The sequence below is a fragment of the Poecilia reticulata genome, chromosome 18 (assembly GCF_904066995.2).
Source record: "Poecilia reticulata chromosome 18, P_reticulata-male-v2, whole genome shotgun sequence".
NCBI classification, from domain to species: Eukaryota; Metazoa; Chordata; class Actinopteri; order Cyprinodontiformes; family Poeciliidae; genus Poecilia; species Poecilia reticulata.
Window position 1 is genome coordinate 11000030 of NC_088847.1, and position 18701 is coordinate 11018730.

An 18701-nucleotide genomic window follows, 5' to 3' on the forward strand; every position below is an offset into this window, starting at 1 on the left:
ATAGCACTATGTAGCTTCATGTGTATCAGCTTGTTGCTATGAGTGCAGACCAAAACTTGTATGTCATAAAAACCTTATATCATGGTAATTTTAGTGGCTTTTATTGTCATAAATATAGCACAACTACAGCCTGAATTATTTGTTGTTGTCTGCTAAACCTTCACACTGAAGCTTTTGTGTTTGTTTCTTTAGGATACTAAATTTCTTCATCATCTCATGCGTTACGTCTGTTAATTCAATTTAGCATTGGGTTAAAGACAGCTACATTAACCTTTAAACTCAAAAGCATCATAAATCCATAAATCTACATTTTACAATGTATTTGAGGACACTACAGGAGGATCGTGAATGACCCTCCCTCCCCCCAGGAGACCCACAAGTCAGCCTGCTTGGGTCTCTGGGGGAAAGACTGAAGGTGCTGTAAAGTGGATGAAATGGAAATTTAAGCTCCAAACAGTAAAACTAAATTACGGCCCACTCAGAGGGAAGTAGGAGACAGAGGGGGTGTGGATGTTGAACTCGTTAGGAAAATTAAATGTGTGGTTAATGTTGCACGTATATATAAAAACATCAGCCGTGTTATTAATTGCGCTGCAAGATGTCGAACACCGCTGTTTGTGCTGCAGACGTCAAAGCGTCAAAACATTCGGTGTACAGTGTCCATCAGCAGACAGGCAGCAAGGCAGAAATCAATACAGCAGTGCCTGAAGTCATTCTGCTGTTTTTCGCTGATCTTATATCATTCTGACCTGAGGGCACGCATTCATAAAGCTTTCAATGATTCATGCACGCAGCACTCCGTGCAAAACGCGAGAAGGAGTCGGAGTACAGCGGCGCTTTCTGTTGCAGCTCCAGGACGTAAACCCTGCAGACTGAGTGTTTCCTCCACTCTCCCCTCTTGTCTCAACACGCTCGGCAGACGTGCGAGACTCAGGTTTCGTCTTACAGGTGATCAGAGTGTTTTTCTTCACCCGGCTGGCATCGGGATATGTTAGTGTTGTGCTTTTTCTTTTTTTTTTTTTTTTAAGACTGGGGGGCGTTCCCCTGTGACAGAGCATTTATCTTTTGGTTCTCTTAGCAACACTTGTTTTTTTTGTGTGTTGTTGTTGTTGTCGTTTATTTACCCAAGTAAAGCCTCTCAGGTATGCACTAATGGGACAGAACGGTTGTAGGTCTCTGTGTGAGAGGTTGCAGCTCTTGAAGCGTGCCTCATATTTACAATGTCTTGCAAAAGTATTAACACCGCTTGGACTTGTTCCCATTTTCTCACACAATATAACCAATGTACTTTAACAAGCTTTTGTGGCGAACAAATAATTGTGAAATGGAAGGAAACTTGCAAGTTTTTCTAAATGTTTAAGAAATAAAAAACGTATATATATATATATATATATATATATATATATATATATATATATATATATATATATATATATAGAACAAAAATACTCTCAGCACAGCAGTTCTTGTGTTCCTCACAAATACCTCTCCCCAGCGCAGCTTGGTGCGAACTGACAGGAATGTGCTAAAACCAACCAAAATAATAAAGTAAAATCTACATTCATTCAAAACAATTAAAATAAAACACAAACAGAAATAATCTGCCCAAAATTTACAATTTTGCTTTATAATATGAAAAAATATACTAAAAACATAAATTAAGCATCCATATAACATTTTCAAACAAATCACATAACTATTTAGAACACAAATACTCTCAGCACAGCAGTTCTTGGGTTCTGGCTTCCTCACAAACACCTTAACCAACCAAAAGAACAAAAAATAATCACGTTGCTACAGAAAACTTGATAGGTGTTCTAATGTGGGAAATAAAGGCCCAGTACAGTGCTGCGCTAAACATAAACAGTTAAACAACAATATATATAACAACATGTGAGTTTACAACATACTTTTTAGAACATTTTCAATATTTTAATATGCAAATAAAAGACAGCTCTGTACACTTACCTCTCCCCAGCGCAGCTTGGCGAGAACTGAGGAGGGCAGCGGGAACACACTGGATATAACGCAAAAAAACAAAAGTAAGAAAATGAAAGCTTCTCCACCAAAATAAAATCAATATAAAACAGAAATAGCCCTGCTGAGTGCAAAGGTGATAACAGACATGTCAATAAAAAAAGGAGTTTTGAGAAGGTTCATAAAGAAAAATAAAATAAATAAATAAAATAAAAATGAACTCTGCTATATATATATATATATATATATATATATAATGTATATATATGTGTCTGTGTATGTGTTTGTGTGTATATATACTATATTAATCTATATATATTCATAAATGTATATACATGTACCCACACAATATATAAAAAAAATAACAACCTCAAATAAGCACTGCAGTAAAGAAAAACTCGCAATAAAAATGAAAAGCACAAGCAACACAAACAAAAAAAAGACAATAACAAAAGATGTTCCCATATAACTTTTAGAAAATACCCAATTTTTGTAGTCTTCACGAGATCTTCTTTGGAGCAAACTTCTCCAGCCAGAGAAGTTTGCTCCTTTGGACGAATGGGGAACTCGTTCCCTTTGACATAGTTGTTTTCTCTCCACATTGTTTCAAACGGAAGTGCACAGACAAGATATAAAAAAACTAAAAAGCACAAATAATAACCAAAGTAAAGAGAAGCTAGCGATAAAAATAGACAGCACAAGAAACACAAACCAAACAACAACAATAAGAAAAGTTCCCATATCTTTTTCAGAAAACACATGATATATGTCTTCTTATTAATCTTCTTATTAATCATTTCTGTGGAGCAAACTTCCCCAGCCGGAGAAGTTTGCTCTTTGGTTAGGTTGGCAAACTCTTTAACTCGCTCAGTGCTTTCTTTATGGGTCCAGTCTTCTAGAGCCACTTTAGTCAAAGTGAAACTCTGTTTTTCGGGCCCAACTGTCTCCTTCTCACTGATTAGGCTGACAGAATCATTCTCTTGGACGGTGATCTGGACAACGCTCTCTTCTTGGCTCTCTTCATGGATCCAAACTACCCCAGAAGGTTCAAAAAGAAAGGCGTCAAACGCATTATACTCTGAGAAGCAAACTTCCCCAGCCGGGGAAGCTTGCTTCTCTGTTGAGGAACAATCCTGAAGAACCTCCCCAGCCGGGGAGGGTTCGAAAAGAAAGGCGTCAAACGCATCATACTCAGACTCAGTGCTCTCTTTCTTAGAGGTACTTTTGTCCGAATTGTTACCTGGAAATACTTTATTGCAAAGCATCTTCATCCCTGTGGTAACTAAATAGCCAATGGCAAAACTCAGGTGGAAAAACATGTTGTCTAATTGTCCACTGTTCTAAAAATCCTTGAAAGAGTGTTGACGTTCGAAGAGCTGATTCTATATGAACTGATGTTTTGAAATACAAGCATTCATAACCTCAGAAGTTCTTTGATCTTTTTACCACATCACAGATGAGGTCATAGCTATAATGAGGTCACTGTGGTTCTGTAGTTCTTGCTTCTGCTCATTGCTATGGAAACTATCAGATCAGTTCTAACCCAAACTACTGACCCTTTGCAACTGCGTCTCTTAGGGTGCGTTCACACTGCAGCCTGAAGTGACCCAATTCCGATTTTTTGGCAATTCCAATTTTACGGGGGGGGTTATCGTTAAAAAGCTTCTTCGGGTCATTTTCTCCTACAAGTGGCGCCAATCAGAATACTCCAGGCTGCACCTGCAGCTGTACAGATGGTGCGTTTGCTGCTTCAGGACATTCGAGCACCACTCTGCCACACATCGTTTCCCAGTCAAAAACAGCCCAACATACAGCGGACATTTTTAATTAAAAAATAAAAGGCAGCTGCATAAAATAAAACTGGCTGAAGCGAAGCTGCAATCCTAAATAACAAGCAGCATCACAGCAGTTTTACAAATGTTTATAAAAAGTGTTTTATCCATCTATCCATCCATTTTCTTTACACCCTTGTCCCTTAGTGGGGTCGGGAAGTGTTTTATCATCAATATTTCTTCTTCTTTTACAATTTTTATTTATTATTATTATTATTATTATTATTTTACAAATATTAATGTTGTGAGAGGGCTGTAACCAGGCAACAATGGACAATGGACAGATGGGGACGAAAAAGACATGACACACACACACACACACTCCTGCATATGCACACGTGCACACACACACACACACACACACGCACATCAAATAAACTGGTTCGATGTATGAACTGAACTTGTCTTTGACCTGCACTCTCAATCTGCAGCTAACTCCTCACATCACACAAGCTCCCTAAAGCAACAACAAAAACAATTTATGTTTTCGCATCCACCTGAATAATGCGTAGTTGCGCCACTGCCAACAGGTCATAGGTTGAACGTTCACACATACTGTCCTGCACAAGATGTTGAACGTCTTATATAATTTTGCAGGATGTTAAACATGAGATTTTTAACATTTAATGGTCAACATCTTATGTTGAAGATGTTCTTATGAGATAAACATTTTCATAATTGACGTCCTAAACAGTATAAAGAATGAACTGTTGACAAAAAATTTACCAATTGTTGACTTATTTCCCTTTCAGTATAGTTAACTCAGAAGCAATTACTTCACATTTATATAATTACAATAATAAACCTTTACTGTGTAAAAGAAAACTTTGTTTGACTTGGTTTGTCGTAAAAAGAAAAAAGTGTAATATTGTTGATCATCTTTTTGTATTGTGTAACTAAAAAAAACATGATAAAAATGAATTAAATTGAGTTGAGTTGATAAATAACAGATTGTTTCATCATGCAAAATAGATTTTGGATTTCAAATTCAAGTAAGCTGCTGAATTTTGTGTTTTTTGTAAGGGTGGGTCATTTTTGACCCGTAGGACAAGGAGAGTAAACTGAATGTTAAGATCGTACGAGGATTAAATTCAAATATTTGAAGAAGTTACTAGCAAGAATGAAATCTTCTGAATGTAAAACCACCATCAAAGTGTCCTATAGATTATAAAAAAAACTAAAGACTGAGAGGTTGTGGCTTCAAGTTTTCTCTTTAATTTCACGCCTGACAGTTTAGTAGACTTGGTTCGATTAGGGACCAGAATTGCAACATTCGTTACATTTTCACACTGGAATGTGTCTAATGATCCAAACCCTTTGAAAAATCTATTTGCACCTCCTCACCTGTGTGGTGCATCAAAAACCACAGAAGGGAGCAACACTAAAACCTTCGGAGAAGCGCAACTTCTTTTATCACAAAAAGTTAACAAAAATGAAATGGCATCAGGTTTTTTGCAGTCATAGGAATTCTCTTTTGTCTTTGATGAAAGGTGACAAGTTTTCTCTTGCTGGCGCTAGACTCACATTTGTTTTGGTTGTATTTACCCAGAATGCCTTGCACTATAGTCTGCTTCCTGCGGCCTATCGCGATAAACGATACCTCAATTAATCGCACGATAAATTAAACCTGTCGATCTCATTTTAATTATCGGCTTTATCGTCTCTTCCTGCCTTTTTTTCTTTCTGTTGATGATACTGAATGAAAAAAGGCTCAGCTCCGGTGCTCTCCACTGATCCTCCCGTCCTCATTTTCTTAGTGTAATGTCCAGCGCGCACTACACGAGTTGTCGGCCCCTTTTTCAAAACCTGAGAGACACATTAGCCAACAGAAATCCCAGGCATAATGGTTCGATCTGGTTCGTCGTGCCGTGTGGTGTCCAGCCACATGGGCACAAAATAATGGCTACAAGTCCACTAACTAATTTTAATATCAGGCATTAATCAATGCTTTACTAGAATCTACCTGTGATGCATGTGGCTAGATTCAGCGTAAAGTCCTGACTGAATGAAAATCATTATAACCTATTTATGTCACGTTAACAAAGAACAGCTGAAAACTTACTGGGTTTATCTGCGGTAGGAATTTGGCTCCAACTCCTCTCCTTGTCATTTCTATATTCTTTGCACGAAATGTCGAATATATATATATATATATAAAACCAAGTGGCGGGCATAGTGTACAGGAAGATCTGTGCAGAATACGGTCTGGAAGCCCCGAGATCAAAGTGGAGAACACCTCCGAAAGTGGTGGAGAATGACCGAGCTAAGATCCTGTGGGACTTCCAGATCCAGACAGACAAAATGGTAATGGTGAACCATTGTGGTGGTGGATAAACAACAGAGGAAACCCGTTGTGGTGGATGTAGCAATACCACGTGATTACAAAATCAGGAAAAAGGAGCATGAGAAACTAGAGAAATACCAGGGCCTCAGGGAGGAACTGGAAAAGACCTGGAAGTTGAAGACCACAGGGGTGCCTGTGGTCATTGGTGCCCTCGGGGCAGTCACCCCCAAACTGAAGCAGTGGCTAAAAAAGATCCCAGGAACAACATCAGATATCTCAGTCCAGAAATGTGCAGTTCTAGGCACATGCAAAAAAAAAAAAAAAAAATAAAAAAAATATATATATATATATATATATATATATATATATATATATATATATATATATATATATATATATATATATATATATATATATATATGCTTTACTCAGCTGTGCTGAGTCAACGCTCCTTAGCACCAGTTTTTTGGGGGAATGTCCATCAGCTTAATACGTATAGAGACTTAAAATTTCCCCGTTCTTCTTTTCAAACTTTGCTAAATTGTTTCATGTAATCATTTTAATTGTAGTTCTGAGTTCGCTAACAATCTTCATACAGATTTGTAGCTTTCTCTTCTGGCTAGCTCTGACCAGCTTCCTGTCCATCCTTAAGAAATTCATATTTCTGCTGTTCCTTAAGAGTAAAATTTGTGAAGTGCACAACAAATGCCTGTCCTGTCAATACATTATTGAACAAAATTCAATAATATACTGAATAAAAATACTACAAAAGTAGATTAAAGTGTGGTTTTAACTCGATAAAGTGTGGAAAGAGTCAATGGATGCGAGTACATCTCGAGAAATAGGGTGAGATATTTATAACTTAGTGAGCAGTCAGCATAAAGCTGAACAGAACATTTAACTGAAGTGAAATTAAATTAAATTAAATTATGTACTATAAAACAAGGCTTTTTACAATAAAGCTCACGTTTAAATATAGTCAACTCTAATAAATTCTAAAATACATTTATTGTTTATTGTTGTTATTATTATTAAATCTAGCATTGAGGCGGTTTCCGTGAGACGTAGTAACAGATAAATAAATTATTTTCTTATCGCAGTAGATAGAGGACCAGAGTTAAGGTGTGACCCTCCAATGATTTGACCCAAAGGCTTTTATTTTGGTAAGTGTGACTCATAAAGCAAAAAAAAAAAAAAGGTGTGTTGAGGTAAAATGAGCTGAATCAGCAGGTCTGTCCGAAACAAACCACAGTATGGATTCTTCACTAAAACCATCCTGCAATGCAGTGGTTCTTCTTTGTCTCAATATTTTTCATTTCAGAGCCGAGTGGTTGAAGTTTTCTCTGCAGTGCTTCCCTCTAGCGGTCACGCTTAGTTACTGCACTATAAGGCCATTTTCTTGTGACCTCGAGTCAAGAGTCCTACATGTGGACCGGTTAGAGTCAAGAGTCCTACATGTGGACCGGTTAGAGTCAAGAGTCCTACATGTGGACCGGTTAAAGTCAAAAACATTTCACTTCACAATGATATAGCCTCACTAGGCTAATTTTAGTCGCTCTGTTTCGGCAGCCATGGGCTTTAATTAAATGCTGCATCAGATGATAAAGGCGCTGCTGATCGACTTATTGATCACTTAAAATGCGCATGTGCATTTGTAGAATGTAAAGGGATGAATACTCAGTGCACAAATAGAACTTCACGTTTTAAAAATAGTACTTCCTATTGGATATTTACAAAAATGCACAATTGCAGATTAATTGAGAGGATCTTTTAATCGCGGTATTAAATTAAGCATGTTAGAATTACGTATGTAGTCAATAAATACAAGCCTTGTCGGAAAGAAAATAATGACTTTGCTGTTTAATGAATATGCTAAGAGTTTTGCTGTTTTTCAGTAGTGACTATTTATATGGTTATATTGTTTTATTGCCACTACTGTGCTTTTGATGAAAACAAAACACAATTTTAATCAAGCTAGGCTTTTATTGTCTGATATTAAAAAAAGAGATGTAATTATTTATTAAAGAAAATCTAATACAACAACATGCAGCTGTATTAAATTGAAATATCAAATAACACAAAGCAAAAGCGTTTTCAATTCAACTTTTACATTTGATGTTTGTGAATGAGGTTCAGATAAGGAAAACCACTCGCATGCTACACATTTTCCGTAATGAATTTTCAAAGTATGATCGTCTTAATTCGTCGACTGAAACCAACTTTTTTTACGGCATTTTACAACTCTCCTTCACTTACAGTAATTTTCCCCCCTTTGAATTAACATGTCTGTTGATTAAAGCCAGAAATGTTCAACTCATAACTATAAACATTTTTATGCAAAACAAAATATATATATACTGGTTTAACCAATTTAGAGTAGCGAAAACGACTCATTTTGATCTTATTTTGAAATCTTCCACCCTACATCCGGTTGGTTCCTCCAACCTCTCTAAGCTGCGCCATCTTGACCAGCAGGAACAGGTACTCTACATCAGGAGCCGCTCACCTCGGTCGAACAGCCGTTGACCTTCCGTCCTCCAACTCGCTGTGGAAACATGGCTCTGAGCCGCCTGGAAAAGGCTCAGGCGTGGCTCTTCAGAGCTGTCACGTCCTTCTTCTTCATGATTTTCCAGCTTCTCTCCAGCCCCGCTGCCTCCGCGAGGAAGTTGCCGCCCGTCAGCAACCCGCTGCTGTTCCTGTCAGCGACGCAGCTCGCTAAGAAGATCCGGAGAAAAGAGGTGTGCACTCAACTTAGCCAGGCCGGACACCAGTTCATTTATCCCTCTGTCTTTACAGAAATGTTGTAAAGCTAGCATTAACTTTACCTCACTTATATTTAGCTTTCTTTATTACCTCAGGAATGAGCTCAACGGTTATAGAGCCGTAACGTCTCATTATAATTAAAGCGGCAGTGCTGCGACTTGAACAGGCGAAGTAGTTTAAGTGACACCACGGCACCTGTTGAATAACAACACACCTCTGCTGCTGTTTGCTCAGTAGAAACAGACTCCTGTTTAATTTAACTTTTCTGTTGAGTCAGTATGTGCAAGAGAAATATGATTAGTTTGTTTTTAGTGACAGAGAGCATTGAGGCGTTGCTTTCTGTTGTTTGTAAACTACACATTCAGGTAATTTTTACACCCAAAGGCCAGGTAATACTGGTTGTAGGTCAGCAAAACGCTCAGGGAATATTACCCAGTCGTTAGAGGGTTTCTTACATGTTTATAACATAAATATGTGTAGCTTAAACTGCAACACTGAACTGGTTTAAAATATGATTAAAAACGTTTTACTTGCATCCATGTCCTGTTCTTAATGTGACCTTGACTCGTCTTCACACAAACCCTTTAATGGTCTAAATGTTGTGTATCTGCAGGTATCCAGTGTGGAGGTGGTGCAGGCTTACATTGACAGGATCCAGGAAGTCAACCCTTTTGTGAATGCTGTTGTGAAAGACAGGTGAGAAAGAAGCACGTTATCGAACATTTTGTTGTTATCTGCACTCCTGATGTCAGACTGAATGTGGTTGGGCGATATGAGCATGGGGTCTTATCGTGATATTTTGTGGTACTATTGTGATAACGATAAAAAAGTGATGATAAAAACTATTTATTACTTCTTTTTTCAGTTTCTATGTGGCTGTGACTGCATGGCACTGCATTCACAGTACCAAAAACACAAATACTGTTCATAACATTCCTATTTGAAACGTATCTAAATAATTATTTTTGAATGTACTGATATTTATCAATGCTCTTGTGAAACAAGCAGTGGAGAAGATGGTAAAAATAACATTTCTGATGATTCTGCAAGGTTTTCTCCAGTAAACTTGCTAAGCCTGGTGATTGGGTGTTAGAGCAGTCATTCATGTTTTTGAGTTAAAAAATGTTTAAAATTGACAGAAAATTTGAAAACATCACTTGAAATTCATGTGAAGATTAACACCTGAACACCAACTATAAAGTCTTAAAAAATTCAAACATAAAAAAAAAGACTTAAATAAACAAGCAATGCATAGCCTGGTGGGGGCGCAAGTAAAGCCTGGTCGCCCACCAGGCTTATAATACTCTGAAGGAAACCCTGGTGCTGTCGGTTTAGTTATTTTTTTATTTGACATCATTCTATTGCAATTTATTGAGAACATGAGCATACATATTTATTAAAACATTTTTGTCACATTATATCTGCAAACCTATGTAGGATTTTTCTGTATTTAGCTCCATCAACTCTGAGCAGCTCATTCGCTCCCTTTTGAGGGAAAGCATCACCACAGTGTGATGCTGCCACCACCATGTTTCACCATGGGGATGGTGTGTTCCAAGTGTTGTGTATTTTGCCTGTAGGTGGACATTATTTACACGAATTGGACTAGAAAGGAGCTGGATACAAATGCAGGCCACACTCTTCAGATTTGTATTGGTTTAAAACAAACACTATTTGCACTTTTTTTACACTGGCCTCCCACTAAATTTCAATAATAATACATTAAAATTCTTGTCAGTCAAAAGATGTGATGTATAACCAATAAAGCCAAACTTACCACCTTAACATGAATCGCATGAGGACATTAGCTAGTTTCCCTTCAGGTTTGCGGCTGCCCTCCAGGAGGCGGCCCAGGTTGATAAGCTCATAGAGGAGGAGACGGGCGGAGAAGACGTTCTGGAGGACAGACTTCCTCTTCTGGGCGTCCCACTGTCCGTCAAAGAGTCCTTTTCCCTGCAGGGTAAATGCTCCGCTTAACATCCACACCCACATTCATGATGCAGCGACTTCTGATCAACCAGCCAGTGTTTTTTTTTTTCCCTTCCCCTCCGACAGGCATGCCCTTATCCACAGGGTTGTTATCCAGGCGGGGGGTCGTCGCCTCTGTCGACGCCCCCCCCGTGGCGCTGCTGAAGAGAGCCGGCGCCATCCCACTGGGCGTCACCAACACCAGCGAGCTGTGCATGTGGCTGGAGTCCCACAACCACCTGTACGGCATCAGTTGCAACCCGTACGACCTGGAGAGGATAGTGGGAGGGAGCTCAGGTCCTTAAAACGTTTCATCTCGTGGTCAGGTCGCCATCTCCTCTGCTTCCAGGAAAGATCTCGTCACATGTGGAGTGTCCTCTGTCTTTGTGTCCTCAGGAGGGGAGGGCAGCATTCTGGGAGCAGCAGGCTCGGTCATCGGCGTGGGCTCAGACATCGGCGGCAGCATCCGCATACCTTGTTTCTTCAACGGCATATTCGGCCACAAAACCACTCCAGGTAAAAGAAGCTGCCTGATGCATTTCGTACTCCTAAATCCTCCCTTTATGTGGATTTACAAATATGATTGTGTGTAAAAAGACTCAAACCTGCTGGAATTTAAAAGTTTGCCGTTTTTAAGTACATTTTGCTAAAAAACTGTTCCACTTTTTGTCTGTTGACTCATCTATCTTTGGATGTAATGCAATAATTAAAAGAAAAATCAGATTTTAATAGATTTTTTTCCTTTCTTTTCTAAAATAAAAAAAACACAAGTGATTGAAAATATTTTCAAAAAGTGACTTTTGTTCAGTCATCCCTTCTACGAGTTGTATAATTGAGTTATTACGGCTACGATAGTTGTTCTCTAATTACAAGAATATAGTCATAATATTAGCTGAACAAAGACACGATTCTAATTACAAAAATGTTTCAATGAAGAAGCTCAGAGTTATCAGGATCTGAAGCTACCAGCTCAGTTCATGTAGTTCCTTCTCTGAAATAGTCTCAGCTGTTTGCACAATCGTTTCGAAGTACCGCCACTGTAAATCCTGGACCCTTAACTTTTCTGATTCTTCTTCAAAGGCAGGAAATCGTTAGGGTGAAAAGGTGAAACGGTGCGTGTTTCTGATGGAGCTCAGAGTTGTTGGTGGTGTGTTTTAGGTGTGGTGTCCTGTGAGAACCAGTACCCTCCCACCTCTGGCACACAGCACGAGTACCTGAGCTCTGGGCCCATGTGCCGCTACGCTGAAGACCTGCTGCCCATGCTCAAGATCATGGCAGGACCCAACGCTCACAAGTAAGACATCAGCAACATTTCACTTCACTCTTCTTTTTCTGTTTTTCACCAGTGTGTTAGTGTGAAACACAAATGAGTATTAGGATGACATTTCTCCATGTGCTGCTCTCTCTAACGTCACATAGGAAGAATTATGTTGAGCTAAATTCAATTGTGAGTCAGGATGTGACCCTAATCACAGTGTGGGGATGTGTCCTCACAGGGTATAAATTATATCATTTTAATACTGTGTGTGTATTCAAATTACTGCGGTCAGAGGCTAACGCATGTGGATAATTATTACAGGTATCAGCTTTCCTTATAAAAAAAAAAAAACCCACACACACACAGCTGCCTCTGCCTTTAATGTTTCTGTTCATTATCTCTGCAAATGTTGTGTAAACTGCCGTTTTTTATCTTTCTGTTTTTCCTCCATTGATTAGATAAGGTAGGAAGACCTGCAGCACTTGGAGCTGGAGAGGAAAAAAGAAAAGCTCTTAATGTTTGACTGCATAATGTTTGATACAACTCTGGAGGAAAATTAAGAGACCACTTAAAACAGCGGTTCTTAACCTTTTTTGAGGTACCGAACCCCCCAGTTACATATGCGCATTCACCGAACCCTTCTTATGCCAACCGCCCCCCAACCCCCACACACAAAATACTTTGCGGTATTCTGATTTAGTATTAGCTGTGTAACCACCCCCACGTCACTAGAGGCAGTACCAACCCCGAAAAGATGCGACTAAGGAGCAGATTTAGACTATAGAATTTGGTAAAAACAGTGAGTTTTGCTGAAGTAATTAAAGACAAAAGTTCAAATCCATGCTGAGTGGAACTCCTTCAATCAGTGCTCCTCCGCAGCACTGATTAGCTAAGGAATGTAACGTGATCCTCTGCAGCAAGTGATGGCAAAGCATCACTTGCTGCATTGCTTCATTTTAGTCATCACGACTTTACAAAGTGTGTCTTTACCTCCGCGGCAGAGGCTCCGCCGAACCCCTGAGACCGACTCACCGAACCCCTGGGGTTCGACCGAACCCAGGTTAAGAACCACTGACTTAAAATAATCAGGTTCTCTGATTGTACTTTTTACAGGTTTATGTTTGAGTTAAAATGAACATTGTTCTATTATTCTATGAACTACTGACAATGCACTGTATTCTTTCCCATATAAAAGAGCGAGAGTGACTCTTTTTACAGCGACTCAGCTCAGCTTAGTTTAGCTCCTGAGCTAACAAGCAGACGCTCCCAGAGCCTTGAGGTGTTACTCAATCAGTGATTTTCTTTTCTTTTGTCTTTATCAGCGCTCTAATCAGCTTGCATGTGTCCAATCAGGCTGTCCTTAAACGCAGCTGTGGACCTGAAGAAGCTGCGGTTCTTCTCCATCCCTCACGACGGCGGCTCCCTCTACTCGTACCCCGTTAGCAACGAGCTGCTGGACGCTCAGGAGAAGGTCTGTGCAAAAAAAATAAATAAATGAAACACCTACAGATAAGCAGCACACACACACACACCAAAAGCCGGGGAAGTTTCTCTCTGATTTCTAGATGTGACGTCCTGCAGGTGGTGAAGCGTCTGGAGGCTGACCTCGGGGTCAAAGTGCAGGAGGTGTGCTTTCCTGAGCTGCGCTACAGCTTCCAGATCTGGGACGCATACATGGGTCTGCCTGATGAAGAAGGAAAGGTACGAACGTCTGATGGAGCGAGCGTGCTAAAATAAACTGGCACTCGCAGCTGCTCCGATTGCATGGAAATCACTTTAAAATTTTACTGCTAAGTGGGACTCTTTAAAACAAGCTTGTAAAATGGTTTTATAGGATTTAATTGCTTTTTAAGCTTCACTAAACACTGAATTTAAAGGAGAAATGGTGGTGATTTTTACAGTAACCAGAAAAATGACCAATTACATCCTTTAGTGCTTGTTTTGATAGTTATAAAGACAATTACTTCTTTTTTTAATCTGACTTTTAGGTTTTGAGATCCTCGTTCAAGTTCTTTTGTCCAGCTTAACACAAGCGTACCTTTTCCTGAACTGGTTTCTGAGTTAGTGAATCAATAAGATTAGGAAACAATAATGTAGCTGCTGCACTGATGAGCGAGATGAGAAAAGTGTTTTTGTCCAGCCGCAGAGCGTTCTGCACCGCGCTGTGAGCCGGATCAATCCTCCAGCTGTTCATGGTTACAGTCAAGAGCAACTCTGAGTCATAGAAATGTTTGGCTTATTTAAACTAATCTATAGATATAGATTGAACTTGTCAGTATGAAAGCGAAATAAACAGAAGGACACATAAATACTTTGTGGATGGAGAGAAGAAAAAAGTTTTTATGTAAATTTAGAGAAACTTTCAGCGACAGTAGAGTTTTAAGAGAGAGAGATAGAAAAAGGAAATAGAATATGAAAATGTATTTTCCAACTTTTTTCATCCATGTTTGTAAATGCAAAGGATTGGATGCGGAGATGAACAACAAGTAGCATCCCTGTTCCCCTAAAACTGTCTTTAACTTCAGAACTGAGTTCACCATGGGGATGTTTTGGTATGAATTTGTCACAAACATCATACGAAGGTTTATGTTTCAGAGCGTAAGAAAGCTCTGAGAGATTTAGCCACAGCACTTATTGTAGTCTGCAGCCCAGAAATGCAGCTAATCTGTTTAGCTGCCGGCAGACTGCATACCACAACTGAACCTGGACTCATTTCAACATCGCCGCGATGTCGACCCACCGTCCTACACCAATCGCCTCTTGAACAGAATCTCACGCTGCCATTTCAATTTGGCTTATTTAATGCAACCAAACAGAGTTGAGTCTTCACTGTCCGAACGGATTTACGATGTGGAGTTCACAGTCCATCTGATAATCTGATAAGTTATTAAGTCCATACCATAACTCACTTACAACTTCACTGTTTGCAGCACATAAAGCAGCATCTTATTGATTCCCTTTGTGAGTTTAAAGTGTGTGTTTTAAGAACATCAAATTCTGCATGGGATTTTGAGGGATTGAGGGTTTTGTAGAACTCCAGAGCTAAGGAAATATAAAAACAAATCTCCGCTATGATTTTAAAAACAGGAGCAAATGTTTTCCTCCTCCTCCAGCCTCCTGTGGCCTTCGCGGAGCTGATGGGGGAGCCGGGTCGACCGGCGTGGGCGTTCTGGGAGCTGCTGAAACGGATGGTGGGAAAATCCGAGCACACCATGCCTGCTATCTGTAAGAAGAGGACAGATAAAAAAAGCCCTGGCACTCATTTACATCGCTGTTATTGTGGTTCATGATAAATGTGTGCGTTGTGCAATTGGGTTTTAGTGCTGGCCCTCTTTGAGAAGACCCGCCTGTCCAAGGCGTCGCCTTTCATCATCCAGCAGAAGGAGGCGCTGCAGAAGAAGATGGAAGAGCTGCTGGGCACCGACGGGGTGTTGCTTTACCCGCCTCACCCTCGAGTGGCACCCAAGCACCACCACCCGCTCTTCAGACCCTTTGACTTCGCCTACACGGGTCAGTGATCGAATCGATCCCTCAGAATCGACCAGTTCCGATTTAAGATTTGGTTGCAGCAAATAAAGCTAACGCTGCTGTCTCTGTGTTATCTGAAAACACGTCACCTGGGGTCTAGATTTGAGGAAATGAAGTGTGGAACATCAAGTCTTGTTGTCTTTTTAAAGTATGTGTCAGGCTCAATGTACAACTGCTGTGTATTGAGTGTGTGTGTCGGGATTAAGGGTGTAAAGTTCAGTGTTCAGCCGGTCAGGATAAGACACATTACTGTTGCTCTGATGCTTTATTCTTCTTGTTTTTAAGGATCAAATGACAGTGAGGAGCTCAGAAGTTTAATTTAGAAAGAAATGATGAGAGAATCTTCATCAGTGCAGACTGAGCCCCTGCATTGCTTAGCAGGAGATACATTAATGTTATCATTGGGTCATTTAACACATTTGTGGAATTAGGTTCGTCACAATAACAAATTTTGCCGGATTGTTCCAGTAATTATTGCGATAAATGGTAATCTTGTTATTTTGATTCCATTTTCAAGTAATGCATTGATAATGCCATAATAATGCAACCAGTTAATTTTTTATTTTTTTAGAGAGTACTTAATACTGTAACTGGAATATTTTTGAAATATCCAAAATAGTTCATGACAACCAAAGACAGTAAATAAAACAGAAAAAGCCCCCCACTTACAAACAAAAGCATAAACAAAATGGATTATGTCTGTATACAAAATTGCCCTTCAAGAAGTACTATGTGAATGGAAACAATCGAGCTCATGTTAATTTAACATGCAACTAATTGCTTATTGTGACAGGAATTCACAATAGTGGAGTCTCAGAGTTGTAACTCATTTTATCAAAAACAAAATGGATGAGTCGTGTGATTAAATGGTACAATTGGATCAAATGCATTATAATTTTCAAATTTGCTTGAAAAACATGAATTTTAGAAATTTCTGTATTCCTACTTTGATGCTGTTTTTACAAAAGATTCTGTAAGAAAATCACTTATTTTTGTGCTCCTCATGTGAATTTTTTTAACACCATTCCACTTCTCATAAAAAAACAACAACCTGCATCTAAGAACTTCTTACTGAATTCTAAGAATTGAGTTCTGGTGCAAACTATTGAACACTTGCACAATGCTCAGTAGTAATTAGCAGCCAATCAGATCCAGATCTTCCTATAAACATCGGCCACTCCTTTCTACACAAAGACAATAAAGTCACAGTTTACAGCTGCAGGTCACTTCCTGATAGGTAAATGTTGCAGAATGCTTTGCATGTTAAGATCAAAGCTGTTAATATCATCAGCAAAACTCTGTAAGGATTTGGCCACTTTTTTTTTTTTCCATTTCAAACACGTAACCCATTAATCATTACATCCGACTGTCCATCTCCAGGTATCCTGAACATCCTGGGGCTGCCGGTTACCCAGTGTCCTCTGGGGGTTGGTGAGGAGGGCCTTCCTCTGGGCGTGCAGGTCGTGGCCGGAAAGCTGCAGGACCACCTGACCCTGGCTGTGGCCCTCTACCTGGAGAAGACCTTCGGAGGATGGAGGGACCCCGGAGCGAAGTGAAGCCCCTCTGCTGACGGACTGACGGTGCGTTGATGAGACAGCTGCCGTCTCCTCGTTCTGCCTCGTCGCACCGCTGCAGCACGCGACCGACCGCACGCAGCCTGTGTGCTAGACGAGCAAGTCTGGTACTAACAAGGAAAAACTCGTTTCAGTTTGATGTTTTTTATCTCGGGCGTGTCGCATCATTCACATTTTCATGGGGGACCAGTTTTTTGGCTTGATTTTATAAGAGCAGGTTGTACGGTTGATGCTACGAAATCCTCATTCTAGGTTCTAAACAGCTTAGACATAAAATTCAATTCTATCAAAACAGTAACTTCATCATTGACCAAAGTGCATTATAGAGATTAAACTGGAGGGTCTAACGAACCAGAGGAATGAAATGCAGATGTTGATGTATGTTGGTGAAGGTGAGGCTAATTGTTAAGTATTGACATGAAAAAAAAAACAAAAAAAAACAAGCAGAAAGCAGAGAAATAATAATAGCACAATCTTCATCAGATGAGAAAGTTTCTCGTTTTAGTGAATTAAAACTAGAGGATTTTTCTCTCTTTGCAGGTTTTATAAGAAGGTTTGACTGAAATACTTTAAATCTGCTGCTTATTCTTATTCCCCATGCAAAACTGAGTGATTATTATCATGAATATTCAAGGTACCACTTCATGCTGACGTTTACAACACAGGGATGAAACGTCCTCAGATCACCAAGTGTCAGGTTTGGGTTGACACCAACCTGTGTCAGTGTTGGGTTTGTTTTCTACTGGCTGAACGAAGTTTTAAAAACAAAACATACTTCCACAAGTTTGACTTGATTGTGGAATTTCCTCTAATTTACAAAATTGAACATACAGGCTCAAATATGTTGGCAGATGTGCATACTAATCTTTCATTGAGGGAAACGATATGCTTTCTGTAGCATCAACAAGCTCCTGTCATAATTCTGCTGGGATATTTGATCCAAAAATTGATGTTTGCTCATTTTAACTGGTTGCTTTCCTGGTACTGATCCAGCTTTTTAGCATAGATGATAAAATATTCAATAAGGTTTAAATAACTCCAGAAGTTTTTTTTATGATTGAATTCCCAATTTTATTTTATTTTTTAAAAACCATCTACTGATGAAAAGTTGTTTTTTTGTATATTTTTGAGCCTGTATGGAGAATTTTGTTCTTATCTGGATTTTAGAAAAGCCACAGTAAATTAAAACAATTCTTTTTGCAGGTCTTTTGTTTTTCAATCGCCCTGACAAACAAAAACATTAATTATATTAATGTTCATAATGAGTGCCCATAAACTTCCTACTGTAACATTGTTACAATTCCATTGTAACAATGAGCCTTAATATGGTCCTGACTGTAGTTTACAGTCACTAAACTGTAATTAAAACCAGATTTCTGATATTTAACTCCTAAAAGCAACAAATTGTTTGCACTCTGAGCCTTTAGAGTGAGAAGGAAGCTGTGGCCGACTGCAACCAGTTCAAGCATCGACATCGTCACACGACCTCAGACCAAATCATGTTTTAACAGTGAAGC

At 39.3% G+C, this 18701-nt stretch overlaps 1 protein-coding gene across 1 annotated transcript; it reads left to right on the forward strand.

Annotated features, from left to right (window-relative positions):
• Nucleotides 1–8527: 8527 nt before the first annotated feature.
• Nucleotides 8528–17317, forward strand: faah2b (fatty acid amide hydrolase 2b). The gene is made up of 11 exons (XM_008427969.2): nucleotides 8528–8831; nucleotides 9470–9552; nucleotides 10680–10816; nucleotides 10912–11121; nucleotides 11221–11340; nucleotides 11983–12118; nucleotides 13436–13553; nucleotides 13664–13783; nucleotides 15196–15307; nucleotides 15404–15592; nucleotides 16991–17317. Exons 1-11 carry the CDS (start codon nucleotides 8649–8651, stop codon nucleotides 17164–17166), a joined length of 1584 nt encoding a protein of 527 aa, XP_008426191.2. The 5' UTR covers nucleotides 8528–8648; the 3' UTR covers nucleotides 17167–17317.
• Nucleotides 17318–18701: the final 1384 nt, after the last annotated feature.

Bases quoted from the DNA above. Each gene is read 5' to 3' on its own strand.
- faah2b (XM_008427969.2), top strand. From the start codon at position 8,649: ATGGCTCTGAGCCGCCTGGAAAAGGCTCAGGCGTGGCTCTTCAGAGCT. The intron at 11,341-11,982 runs GTAAAAGAAGCT...GGTGTGTTTTAG, and splicing joins CGGCCACAAAACCACTCCAG to GTGTGGTGTCCTGTGAGAAC. The intron at 15,593-16,990 runs GTCAGTGATCGA...GTCCATCTCCAG, and splicing joins CTTTGACTTCGCCTACACGG to GTATCCTGAACATCCTGGGG.